At 42.0% G+C, this 14683-nt stretch overlaps 1 protein-coding gene across 2 annotated transcripts in view; it reads right to left on the minus strand.

Moving 5' to 3' along the window:
• Positions 1-1756: 1756 nt before the first annotated feature.
• The window catches only part of mxi1 (max interactor 1, dimerization protein), a 47711-nt gene continuing 34784 nt past the window's right edge, over positions 1757-14683 (minus strand). For both annotated transcript variants that reach the window (XM_061830704.1, XM_061830705.1), the window contains exons 4-6: positions 8790-8904; positions 7838-8021; positions 1757-6634 (exon numbers count right to left, since the gene is read on the minus strand). In XM_061830704.1, coding sequence (XP_061686688.1) covers positions 6471-6634; positions 7838-8021; positions 8790-8904 — 463 coding nt within the window. In that variant the 3' untranslated portion in view covers positions 1757-6470. The remainder of the gene's footprint in view (positions 6635-7837; positions 8022-8789; positions 8905-14683) is intronic.

Below are 14683 nucleotides of genomic sequence, written 5' to 3' on the forward strand. Positions count from 1 at the left end.
ATTACCTTAAAAATTAAAATAAAAAAATCTCATCCCAAAAACATACACGGCAGGGAAATTAAAAACTCTAAATTGCCCGAAAGTGTGAATGGTTGTTTGTTTATATGTGCTCTGCGATTGGGTGGCGACCAGTTGAGGGTGTACCCTGCCTTCTGCCCAACGACAGCTGGAATTTGCTCTGGCACTCCCATGACCCTCATCAGGATAAGAAGCTCAGAAAAATAATGGATGGATGGATGAATGAGATTAGATATTGTAAGCTATTTATTTTATTATTGTCTCATCTGCCAGTATTAAAATCATATTGAGTTCCCTTGAGTGCAAAAATTTGCCAACGCCTAGTTTAATCTTTGCGAACCCAACATTGAAGGGTCGCGGAATTTGGGGAGAAGCTGGAGTATCTGGGGACCACCGCAAGCACATGCAAACACCAAACAGAAAGGCTGGAACAAAGATTGAAACTCAGAACCTCATATTGTGTTCATCACGATTGTAGTGTGAGGTCCTAGAGCTCGTCAGTTTCCTGATCTAGGCCGAATATTGGACATTAAAAGGGGAAAAAAGGGGAAGACAGGAAGTCACAGACAAGTAGCAATTGAAGGTGGCTGGGGTAAAGGCTGAAAGATCTCCATTGAGGATGCTCACAATTGGATGACGTCCGTGCGCTAGGAACCACGTGCACTTTTTGATTGTAAATGATTCTCATACAAGCATAAAAAAAAATTACATTTGGAGGCTAATAGAAAGGTACAGACTATAAAACAGGTGTACATTTAAACTACTACCCCAAAACATCAACCACAGGGATGTGCCTGTCATGTGAAGGTCAAAGTCAGTGGTTCAAGTTTGAAAATCTCATTTTTATTCTAAGTATTGCATTTCCAACTTTGCAAGAAAAACACGTTCAATCAGAGTGCTTGTTGTACAAAGGGTGGTCACAAGGGACTCATTTCGTTGCCTTAACTTCATCTCATGGACCCGTTTTCCTCACCGAGACTGGAATGGATTGTGGTTTCCCAAAACAAAAGAAAAAAAAAAAAAAAAAAAAACCAACCCCCCCCCCCAAAAAAAAAAAAAAAAAAAAAACACTGCAACATCCACTTTCTTTGGGACTGCTTAGAATAATAAAAGCACAGCAGAACCCACCTGCAAAATCAAAGTTGCCTGTTTGGAACCAAACTCTAAGCACAGATGTCCCCCCCCCAAAAAAAAAACAACAACAACAACCAAAAAAAACAAGGTCTGTCAGAAAATTTCCAGGATGATTGTCACACAGATTTCAGGTTAAATGTAAAAACCCTAATTCATGGTAACCTCCCTGGAGTCCAAAAGACTTTCCCAGCCTTCTCTGCCCCCCTCAATGGACCTCTCTCTGAAATAATTAATTTGCCATCTTCTGCAGCTTTTGTCACGGCATCTTGAAGGTGTTAAAATCTTTGTTACCGGTTGCCTTGATGACCTCATTGAGCTTTGGGGTGGGTGGGGGGTGGGGGGGGGAGGCGGGGAGAGAAAAACTCAGAAGCTGATCATGTGAGTTGGGAGGTCGCTTCAGCAATGAAATGCTCATCTCAGCCAGGAACTGCCTGATGCTCTGGGCATCGCGAGTAGGTGGATTGTTGAGTTATCCTGCCGCAACACTCTTTTGAGGAACTGGACCATCCGAACTCCAGAGGGTCTCTTTGTAGATGTGCTGGGTGATTAACTGGGATTCTTTTGTGACACCAGTCCTGAAATTTTTCTGACACACTTACAACTTACAAGATGTGACAGCACAGGTTTGTTAAATCAACGTGAGGACGACATGGAAACAGAGACGCCTAAAAAGTCACAAAAGGGCAGGCTTCATCAAAACTCCCCTTCAGACAGACACTGAAAGAAAGGGAGAGCAAGAAAGAGAGAGTGAGGACACTGAGGTGTTCTGACGTGGTTTTGGCATTTCTGTTTGTAGGATCGAACACCGGCGGTCACTCTGATTCAGTGCCAAACTCTACATGTGTTTTTTCTGCTGAATCCCTTTATGGAGGTGTAAGTGTAAGACACGTGTTAGCAACTAATAAGACAAAGCCTAGTCAACAAAACAATCCTCGTCAGAGGAAAGTGGCGTTATGAAGACCCCAGTTTGGGTAGAAGCTGGCTCGACATATGCCTGTGGCGATGACCCGCCTCCCTCAGTCTTCGTCCTCACAAACACACACACAAATAGTTTTCACTGGACTGGCAGGCTGGATTTGGAGGGAAGCCAGTCCAGCTGTAAAATGTGGACGTGAGTATGTAATGTGGGGCTGTGTTGGGAAGGGGGAGGGGCGGGGTCAACTTCCAAACAAGACAGGTGACTCGAAACCGGCTCAGCAACTAGGAGCAGCTTTGGGGCCATTTACATTTCAAGTGTCCATTGAATAAACTTCAAAAGCAAAACAACATGGCTACATTATGTTATACCCCAAATCCCCCAAAATGACCAATAAAACATAAAATACACCATTCTTAAAAATAAGGAATGAGGAATCCAAAGTGAAGTCAAAGTAAGACAAGACAAAAATAAGTTATTTTTGCCCCCCCCCCCCAATTAAGTCTGTTCTTGGAGGGTTGGATAAATAAATATTCAAAATTAGGTGAAATATCAAAAGGGCTGAAAAGAAAAAAAAAACTAAATCTGTGAGCGAAGTGCAATTCTTAATGCCAGTGGAGTTGGGATGGCTAACTTTGACAACCCGTTTTACCCCGAAACTTGGGATCACCTGACGATCAGTGGAATGCCATACACACACACACACACACACACACACACCCGCACACACACACCACGAGCACATCACGTGAAATAATTTAAACTCCGCAGCCTCCATCCCATAACCTAGCGCAGCACCAGACAGCAACACAATAAATAACTTGTTAGGATGTCAACCAGCAAAAAGAGACATAGTCCAAGCCACGCCCACTGAGCTTCCAAACATGGACTATCAAATGCACAAAAAACACAAGTCAGCAACAGAGGAGAAGTTCTATCCATGATCGCTACCTTTTTTTTTCCATCTTTAACATTAATTGATTAAGCTATTTGTATGTACAAAGAAAAAAAAAAGAAAACATGACTTTGCTTCTTTTTGGACGGTCACAAAGGGAGAAAAATGACGATTTATTGCTTGTTACTGCTGGAGAGGAGGTGGATGTCTATTCTCAACATTTCTTGTTGCTGTTTGTGCCACGTCAGCTGGAAAGTATTTAAGTGCAGGACAGCTCGCCGCTTGTCGAGAGGGAAAGAGTGTGAGAGAGCACGTCGAGCACCCACATTCAACAGGAATTACTTTTTTTTGTCGTCGTCGTCTTGGTCCGTGCTAGCGTGTAAAAGCAGAAGATTTTGCTTTCGAAACTGATGGAGGAAGTTGCGCAATAGCACCAATTCAAGCGTCCAAGACAAGATAAGATAAGATAGAGTTGGCATCTTTGGCGGCATCAGGTGATGTCACCGCGTCGTGTGCTTTCCAGTGGCTGGGCCCAACGCTGAAGCACCCATCATCTTAGAACGACTTCAATATCAAATAAACTTTAAGTGCATTTTGGGTCTCATTTGCGGTCATTTGCATAAGCAGGTTTTAAATATCAGGAGTGTTTTTAGATCATGGCTCCTCAAACTGGGGTCCGTGTGTCGCAAAATAATTTGCTTTAAATTATTACGTCGTATTATTAATTACTTTTTTGAGTCCATAAAGGAAGGGACAGGCTCACCAATAGAACAAGCACTACCCCATGACTCCTTCCTACTTTAGCATTGACCCCCCCCCCCCCCCCCAAAAAAAAAGCTCTGAAGTGATGCATCACATAAATCTGTTGTCCTGCATTTCAGGAGTCACTTTGCTAGTAAATAATTTGGCCCACAGCATTTCTAGATACTGGCAATGGGGGAAGATTTCACTCTGTCAAATGGCTCTAAACCCAAATCCGCTCCACTGAGAACATATGAATACAGTGTTCTCCCGCATATTTGTCATTCACGTTTTTTTTTTTGTAATTTTATTTTTGGGGAGGATGGGAGGGGGGAACCTATTCCCCATTATTTGCCTTTTGGGATGAGTTGCACCCAAGGCAAAGCAATAAAATTATTGTTTTGGTGCCATCTTGTCGCATTTTAATGCTGACCTGAGGAGTGAGGAAAATGTGATTTTGACCACTGTGATTTAGCAAGTTGTCCCACTTTGAAATCAATTCGATGGTCTTTAATTTTCATCTTAGGTGCATGTCCACTGTGGGAGACATAATAAAAAAAAATCGGAAATCACAATGTATGATTTTTAAAACTATTTTGTATGTTACTGCTGCAAATGTGTATTTGAACACCTGCCAATCAGCAAAAATAATGGCCCTCAAGGACCTGTTAGTCTCCCTCTAAAAAGTCAATCTACACTTCACTTATTATTCTAAATTAGAAGCACTTGTTGGAGATTGTTGACTGCATAAAGACACCTGTCCACCCCACACAATCAGTAAGACTCCAACTACTAACATGGCTAAGACCAAAGAGCTGTTCAAATACACTAGAGACAAAATTGTAGACCTCAACAAGGCTGGAAAGGGCTACAGGGCAAATGCCAAGCTGCTTGGTGAAAAAAAAAAAAAAAAAAAAAAATCAACTGGTGGAGCAATTCATAGAAAACAGAAGAAGCTAAACATTGACTGTCAGTCGCTCTCGGAGTGGGGCTCCAAGTGAGATCTCACCTCATGGTGTAACAATTATCCTAATAAAGGTGAGGAATCACCTCAGAACTACACGGGAGGAGCTGGTCAATGACCTGAAGAGAGCAGGCACCACTGTTTCCAAGGTGACTGTGAGTAATGCACTAAGGACATCATGATTTCAAATCATGCATGACACGGAAGGTTTCCCTGCTTAAATCAGCATCTTAAGTTTGCCCATGACCATTTGGACGACCCAGAGGAATCATGGGAGAAAGTTATGTGGTCGGATGAGACCAAAATGAACCTTTCTGGTCTTAATTCCAACTCACCATGTTTGGAAGAGAAAGAATGAGGAATATCACCCCAAAAACTCCAACCCTACTGTGAAGCATGGGAGTCCTTTGGGGGTGCTTTTCTACACATGGGAAAGGACGACTGCACTATATTCAGGAAAGTATGACTAGGGCCATGTATTCTGAGATTTTGGGGAACAACCTTCTTCCCTCAGTTAGAGGATTGAAGATGGGTCGTGGCTGGGTCTTCCAACATGTCAATGACCTAAAGCACACAGCCAAGATAACCAATGAGTGGCTCCATAAGAAGCATTTCAAGGTTTTGGAGTGGGCGAGCCAGTCTCCAGACCTAAACCCAATAGAAAATATTTGGAGGGTGCTCAAACTCCATGTTTCCCTGCGACAGCCCAGAAACATGACTGGCCTAGTGAAGATCTGTGAGGAGGAATGAGCCAAAATCTCTGATGCAGTGTGTGAAAACCTGGTGAAAAACTACAGGAAACGTTTAACCTCAGTAATTGCAAACAAAGTACCAAATATTAAAATTGATGTTCACAGGTGTTCAAATACATATTTGCAGCATCCATCCATTTGCTGAGCCACTTATCCTCAAAAGGGTCGCGGGAGTGCAAGAGCCTATCCAGGCTATCTTTGGGCAGGAGGCGGAGTACACGCTGAACTTCTTTCCATCCAATCACAGGGTACAAAGAGACAAAAAACAGTCGCACAAAGGCCAATAGAGAGTCTCCAATTAATGCACGTTTTTGAGATGTGGGAGGAAACCGGAGTGCCCGGAGAAAACCCACACAGGCACGGGAAGAACGTGTAAACTCCACACAGGGGCAGGCCAGGATTTGAACCCCAGTCCTTAGAACTGTGAGGCCAGCGCTCTAAGCATTTGCACCACCGTCCTACCCTTATTTGCAGCAGTAACATACAAATAAATTATTAATTTTTTTTTTTAGATTGTCTCTCTCACCGTGGACATGCAAATTTCAGACCCCTCCATGATTCCAAAGTGGTAGAAGTTGCAAAATCGCAGTGTTCAAATACTCATTTTTTCTCAGTGTAGATAAAGGTAGTGCTTTCCTGCTTTCTTGCTTTCTTGTAGCATCTGTAAGCTATCATAACCCATATGAAAGGATTCGTCAATTACTTTTCATAATGGGGGAGAAACACTGTATTACGGATGAACGGTTTTGAAAAGCATTCCTATGGCATTTGGTGTAGACATGGTAGTTACAGTAAATTTAATTATCATAAGGATTATGAGGGGGTCCTTGTAAACATGTCTCCCCTGTAGTTGGTCCCCGGACCCAAAAAGTCTGAAAGCCTCTGTCCGAGATATTAGGTGAAACTCGAACAGGGTCTCTAGCTGCATGGTGATGGGAACGCTGTAAGCAGGTGAACAGATGCCTGTGGGCACTGCTGGATGGGTGAACGGATACACCAGATGGGAGGGCAGCAGGAGGAGGAGGAGGTGTTGGCGATGGTGTGTCGCTTCTAGGAGGAAAAGGCAAGTTTGACACTGCAGGAGGAGTATCCCTCGTCACTGGCCATGCTCTGCAGGCTGCTGTGGTCGTCCAGGTCGCTGGTGCTGGCCGTGCTCAGGCTGTCCAGCTCTCCGTGGGAGAACTCCGTGCTCTCCACGTCCACCTCGATCTCTTCTGCGGCAGAGAACAGTGCAAGAGAAGAATGTCACCTATTTGATTGGCACAATGAGGAAAGCGTGCAGATTTATGATATTGACATTCAGACATGGTTGATTGTATTGTATGGCTGGGCAATACGGCTTGAAAAAAAATGTCATACTATTCATACTCGCATAATATTTCAAATGAATCAATGACATAAAGTCTTCTATTGTGTCTCATTTGATGTCTGCCTTGGAGTCCATGTACTGGTGCATTCTTTATTCCCCCCATTTTTAGTTGATTTTGCCTCTTTGATTATAGGAAAGTTTAATGACAAAGATATTATTCAAAACAAGTTTTGGTTTTCTTTTTGCTTGACTGTAGAAGCAGCCAGTGGAAATGGATCAGGCGGCAGGAACTTTGCTGGGCTCAAAGAACACCAAAATGACACCTTCCCCACCTAACCACTTGAGAACTTAGGTCCGAACCTTCCAAGAGGCACCAGAACCATTTAAACAATCAGGCAACTTTCAAGATTATGCAGGGACACAAGCTCGGATTGATCACCATGTAACTGGCCAACTTTGATGGATGTTGAGCATTGAAATGCCGAAACAAACTACTGATATGTCCCGAAATTTATATTTGCTCATGTCTGAGAAACAGCTCCCATGCCTCTCAACGTCAAAGCAGAACTCACGTGAATTGACTATATGCGAGCCATATCCGTTACACAGACTCAGCCAGATCAATTTTTGCCTCTCCATCTATCACCAAGCAAAATGAAAATGACTTCAAGACATATCCTCCTGAAAATTTCACTGAATGTGAGTTGCATCATTTAACAGAATTCACTCAGGTCAGCTGCGAGCTCATCAAAGGCAAAGGCAAATTATATTTGTAACCTACTATGAAGGTTCAACTTCAAATTAAATCTTTTTGTTTCTGACCTTTGCTACCCTAAAGCATAGTATGGCGTTTACTTGATATTACCTTGATGACTAGTGTTAACATCTTATTTAATGTTGTATTTGCCTGATCTTTCATTAATTCAACAGTTACGGGGCCGGTGCGGAGCGGATTCAGTCAGGTTACTTTATCTTGAACGCTTCCTATCTGTCCTGTCTTCCTGTCTGAACAAAAGAAATAATAATTAAACAAAAAATATCCACGCGTAGTCACCTTTGAAGTGGATCTCTGTTTTGTTAGGAGGACCTCAAAAGAACAACTACAGACCTTGGTCGGAGTCGGAGCGCTCAGAGCCGAGGGTGGAGCCCACGCTGTCCATACGTATCCTCTCGCCCTCCACGGCCGCACCTCCGCCACCTCTCAACAGCTCCAGCTGACGCTGGAGGTGCCTCTGCTCACGTTCCAGAGACTCCAGCTGGTACTGGCTCTTCCTGTCTGCTTCTTCAAGTTTCTAGAGACAGGGCAATAAGGCGAGGTTGTTTAATTTAAGCGGATCGACAGGTAAACCAGATACTTGAACGAAATTACACTAAGTTAGAATATTGAACAGTAATTTATTTATTTGAGTAGTTCTTTTCATGAAGTTGAATACAATCGTGACCCTATTTGTAAATTGAAAATCTTTTTGATTGTTTATCCATCAATCCATTCAATTTCAGCTGTCAGGCAGGAGGCAGGGTACACACTCAACTGGTTGCCAGCCAATCGCAGGGCACATGGAGCATGGCATGGGGAGAACATGCAAACTCCACACAGGCGGTGCCGGGATTTGAACCCAGGTCCTCAGAACTGTGAAGCCGATGCTCTACAGCTGCTCCACCGTGCTGCTTTGATGATTTATGTAACATTCAGATAACTTGGGATGGTGAATTTGGGATTTTGTTAGCAGCAAGTTATTATCAAAATTATTAAAAAGAAAAAGAAATCATGACATATGTGTAAGGATCTTCAGTGTATGAGTGTCACTTTTAGTTAAATGTTTTTGAAAGTGAATCAGCCAAGTGTGAAAATGTTGAGGTGTGAATTGAAGACGAAATTGTGAATGGGTGTAAATCATTATTTGTCCATATATGTGCTCTGTGGTTTCCAAGCAACTAGTATAGGATGTACCTTGCCTCTCACCCAAAGTTGACTTGGATACGCTCAAGCTGACTAAGGACAAGGTTGAGAACAAGTGGTAGAAACAAATGGATGGATATACTTGACATAACGGACTCACCTTTATATGTGCTTTGGCTTTGTTGAGCAGGCCAAGAGTGGTATGGCGGCTGCAGTCCGGTCCCAGTGGAATGAGGGCCTTCAAGCGCTCCAGACACAGCCGCAGGTGAGCGCGTCTGCAGACAAAATGAGGGGATTTTAAATAAAAAATCTGGATTCTTAATCAATGAGGAAGAATATGAAATGCAAGATATTCCCACCTGCCAGTAGTATGCATTAAACTTAAAATTATCAAGAAAAATACCAATATTTGTGGTGATGCAAGAAGTACAAATGCAAATAAGCACTGAGCATTTCGGGCATCTCACTAAACCTAATTTCAACCAGCATCAAAAGATTGTGGAGCACACTTTTTGCAACACTTAAAAAAAATAAAGAAATAAAGAGGCAGACAAAATAAATAAAAAAAAGATTATCCACCAATTGTTACAATGAAGCAAGAAGACGGGATTATTACGGTGTCTGGCGGCACAGTGCCTGACTGGTTCGCACATCTGCCTCATACTTCTGAGGACTGGGGTTTCAAATCCAGACTCGGCTTTGTCGCATTTACACGTTCTCCTCGTGCGTGGGTTTTCTTTGGGTGGCTCTCAGTTTCCTCCCACATTTCGGAAGTATTACTATTAGTTTTGTTACTTTAGCTAAGTATTTGGCAATGTATCATGTTAAAATGTTGCTTAAATTCTTGCTTGTAGAGTTGATAAATGTTTTAGTACGGCGATAGTTTGGCTGTGTAGACAATTCCGAATGCAATTCATCTTAAAGGAGTATTTTGTTTTGAAATCTGAAAAAAATGGAGGTCAACCAGCATCATGGAATAAACTGTTCCAGTTCTCAAATTCGTTACACTTCACAAATGAGGTTAGTCGTGTCAGTGTTATCAAGAAGCATTTTGAAAGCCTAAACACAGACGTCAACTGTTGTTACTGACTTCACTGTGGCAGCAATCCATTTACAGTTGAGTGCTAATGACGAGATAGGAAAGATTTGCACTTCAGCACTCTAACACAAGATGTGCTCTGTAATCTTGGGATGCGATGTACGGCACATTTTATGCACATTGAGGCATACATGTACATGAACAGAACAGAACAGAACAGAACAGAACAGAACAGGCTCACATGTTGTCACCAAGCAAAAAGTCATAGTGGTGATAGAGTCCAACAATATTGTATGGTCCAAACACATAAACCATATGTAACCCCATCAGGTTACATATGGTTTAAGCCTCTGGCTGATACATGATCTTTTGCTGGCAGTTTTCTCAGCCAGGTTCAGTTTCCTCGCTCATCTCCATAACAAATATGTTTTAGGTGACAGGTCCCATGAAGGGAGGAAAGGTGTAATGGCATTTCTAGGACCTCTCTCAGGCCATACATTCCATCATGTAGACAGCACCTTATTGGGTGACTGGAAAATGCCTCGGCTGACATCTATCCTGCTAATGGCCCGGAGCTGAGAGATAAAGGGAGATAATTATGGCTATAACACAATCAGCGCTCCATTAACAGGATCTGCCCTTTCAGCCTGCCTGAAGGGATGGGTGGAGGACTATTTGGAGTCTGGGGGCTCAGAGTACTGACCCATACTTGGGAGCTGACAACAACTGGGATTCAGAGTGCCAAATACTTTCCTTCTTTGAGACAAACGGAGGAATACATACAAGTGCAACCTGGAAAATCTGTTGGCTAGTGTGCACAAATGGAAGGTTAAGGTATAGATGGATGCTGCTGACAAATTAAGAGCGTGCAAGTATGTATGAGGGTGCGCTTTAATTTGACACGAGAAAGAGGACAGATCTTTGAGTGAAAGAGGAGGTGCCGCGATGCAATCTGTGGCTCTCAAAGTTTGGAGGTCACAAAATACACATGCAATGCATGCTTTGAGTTTTGCTGTTAGCATAATGTCGATCAGTCTGGCTCAGGTCTTGTGTCTACATCTTATCTTCTATTTACGGGACCGAGCAAGGTTTGTGCCTGCCCCAAATGGAAGCCCACTGCCCCACTTCAACCATCAAGTTATCAGCTGACAGTTCATTTCTCTTTCCAAGAAGCCTGGCTCCACCTGGTAGATGTTCCATGTTGGATGGCTCTCGAATGCACGGCCAATCTTTATAAAAAAAAAAAAAAATAAATAATGCCTGGTGAAGAGACTGATCGTAAGCCCAATAGTTTTCCTATTCAAAATGGAAGCGAAATAAGGGGGACAACATACATTTCCATGTAACAGGCTGCTTCGGGCCTTTGAAAAAGTGTTCAGGTGCTGCATGATGAGTAATTCATTAAGTAATTAAGATGGGTAAAAATACATAAAAAAGAATGACTGAGTGATGAGAAACAAAGATAATAGAAACTTAATTCTAGGTGAGTCAACACTTCAAGCATATTATTATTGATATACTTCATCGGTCTATTAACATTTAATGTAATGATAAAACCAATGAATCCACATCAGTGTGTTATACACATCCATTGTGAGTTTGCTCAGGCCCCAAACACCAAGACATTTTTTCCCACTCTTCCTACTCAACAGTCAACCAAAACACTACCCCACTTACAATTCCTCTTCTCCCTTGACCTCACTTGCCTCTGACCTGGCAGAGCACCCAGAGCAGCACCATGTTACTGTGGTAAATTCACTTCTGGCCCCTCACACTAAAATTTCCATTTGTGACTATGTGTCGCTTGTTGCACAGCTTTTATCAAGATGGTGCAAAATCACAAGAATCACTTAACACCCACATGGCAATGATGTTGTCATGCAGCCACATACTGTTGGTCTAAGACCTACAATAGTTCCATTAGGGTTGAATAGTGTTCCAAAAGCTTACGGTCAATTAGGCCAACAATAATTCCAGCAAGCCCACTGTAGGTCTAGTAGTTTTTGGAGGCCATGATGAGTGTTGCATTGTTGAATTTTTTAAGCTGTTAAAAATATTTGCCCTTTAGAAAAAGGAACAGGACATATTTAAGGGAAGAACAAATACAATTCACAATGGCATGAATATGCATCGTTCTGTCCAGGCTGATGGGTTGCTATGGTAGCACATCAAAAGTAAGCAAAGTGCCATAGCACATCTTGTTTTATCCTGACACAGACCGTAATTAACAAAAAGACGGTGATGCCGATCCTTAGAAAGGCTCAATTCCATTCTGTACTGACTTTAATTTGCACCTCCACATCATAACTATTTGCTGATACAGTCTGTCTTATTGAAGCACTCCGAGTTCTGGTTCTGTTCTTTTTGATGCTATTTTGTGAACCATGTGATCTCCTGTTTTAGAAGCACAAGTGGCTCATTGGCAGCATGCTGCTTTCAAACACCTTCAATATGTCTCAGTGATGAACAGGATTGTCAAAAGTCCATGTGGTATTTATCCTGATGTCTGGACACATGCCAGGTTCTTGTCGGGAACACTGATAATTGAGGAATCCCTCAGTTCATCATGTCTGACCAGGAGGGGGACTGTCAGTCTGTTTACTGTGACACTGACTGAGCGCAGCAGGAAAGTAATTGAAAAAACAAACAAAAAAAAAAAAATTCATTTGTGGTTAGGGAACAACTAAATGAATAAAGATAGCTGAAAGCGGATGCAGGTTTATCATGTAAGTTTGCCATGCCAGTACTATCTTTAAATGTGCCACTCAGAAGTTAAAGGTCATGAGCTTGTCGCGACTTGGGATCTCCTCTTGAAGGGTTCCTAGTCCTGCCATTGATAGCTTATCGTGTAGACCCACAGAGTTTAAGAGCGCTTAAGCCATTTCCTATCAATATGAGTGGCGTCTTGCTACCAGAAATAGTTACACAGCACAGCCAGAGTTCCTTTGCTCCTTTGTAAAGCAGCTTCCTGAGTGGAATTTAACATAATCTCCCAATAGTTGTGTGGATTTTCTCCATGTAGTTTGGCTTCCTCCCACATTCCCAAAACATGCATGTTAGGTAAACTGATGACTCTAAATTGTTCAAAGGTGTGAATATGAGTGTGCAAAATGGAGGTCAGTCCTTGGGGTCAAGACAACAATAGTGTGGGAGAATCCTATATATATAGAATGCATGTATCTATCAAATAGCTAATTTCTAATAGTGGGTCAGTAAAATGTGGATTGTAAACCTGGATCAATATCTGATCCAACTAGCTATTAGAAGAAAAGCAAATATTGTAAGTGGCACTGGACTCTTCACTTGTATAACTCTGGAGGAATTGAATTCGTTTATCATTAGCTATTGTATCAGATAAACTTAAATGATCCGACTTGGATCGTGATTCCTTGCAATTTTCTTTGTAGGTGACTGATGAAAACAAATTCTAAAACACAGAAAAAAAAAGTATACCGTAAATGTATTGTAACAGTACATTTACCAAACTTACTTCTGACACAAGGTTTTCATTGTTATCAATTGCTCAATTTAATTAGAGCTCATCATGTTCTAAAATGGGTAATAAAATTATTAACACATTTGGGTACAATGTAGTGACATTCTACAACACTGCAAATGACAATAATATTGTGAATATTTGATACATTCCTGAGAGTATCCATCAAAATCAAGCATTTAGTTAATGTATTGTGGTTCTTGTTTTGCATTCAATTGCGCACGTGTACCACCATTGCTACTGTCACAGAATTGTGGCACTTCAGCTACAATACTTCTACCTCCACGAGTGTGTGTGTTTAGGTCTCTCTCTTCATGTTTGTGTATGTGACTTTTTTGTTGTACCTTGTGTTACTGATGATCCCCAGATGGGTACACAGGAGGGCAGCTCTGCCTTTTGGCTTTGACATGTGAGTGAGGAGCCAGCCGACCATGGGTCACTGCACCCCACCTCTTCTGCCTCATCTCCACTCCCCCCAGATTACACGAGGACAATGCCTTTTTTTCATTGCAAGGTTAACTCATTTGCAGCATCATGTATGTATCTAATAATTTCTTTCAATTCATTACTAATGTGCTCATTCGCAGGTTCACTTGAGTTTTGAAACGTTGGAAAACAGACTAGTGTGGGTTTTAGCTTTAAAGAAGTGCTTTGATTCTCTTCCCATCTGGTGTATGAGAGCTTCCACCTACTGTTACAGAACCAACGCACATCACATGTAGATCTCTTTTAGTCAGTTCAAAGGAGTGCGGTTCACCACTCACCTCCTCCCACGCTCTGCTATCATCTCAGAACACACGACATATGATGAGCAACTGTCCTGTACACTAACAGACGCACACCTCACTAAGGCAGCAAAAAGATAATCAAACCCCCAACATGAAGATAACTAAGAGCCGTAAATGCCTCCCTGGTTTAAGAATAATCCGATGAGGGCTCAACTGAGTGCAAAACAAGAAGCTTTTAAATTCTCTTGAAAATGTTGTCTTGATAAAACAAAATCAATTCCACTAATATGGTTTCCAACCCATAATTTCATCCAATATTGTTAATCTTTGCTTTGTTTTTCCAAATGTTAGTAGCAATGTTGCTCGATGTCATATTTCTGACAGATTGGAGGTACTGTGATAGCAACTACAATACTAGCAAAGCTATTTCTGCAAATGTTGCAGTATGCTTTGAATATATTAGTTGCAATCAAAACAAGCCTGCGGACAGACATGAACAAAATTGGAATTCTTTTTGACAACTGGAGTGATAAACCAGGTCGTGTTTCTGCTTAGTCAAAGCAGTCTTAAAGCAAAACTTTAAGCTAAAGTACGGGCGACAGAGGAGAAAAAAAAGGGCTGCCCTAGATTCCGAACCTGTGAATACATAAATAATAGATAACTTCTCAGGCCCAAGATGTCTGACATTATTACGGGCTGTGCTCTTAAAGGCAGGGTCACATTTCCAGCCCAAATAACAGTCAATACACATCTTCTCCATGGCCAATCCCCCCCACACTCTCAAACCCATT

This window comes from Syngnathoides biaculeatus, chromosome 9 (genome assembly GCF_019802595.1).
Source record: "Syngnathoides biaculeatus isolate LvHL_M chromosome 9, ASM1980259v1, whole genome shotgun sequence".
Classification (NCBI taxonomy): Eukaryota; Metazoa; Chordata; class Actinopteri; order Syngnathiformes; family Syngnathidae; genus Syngnathoides; species Syngnathoides biaculeatus.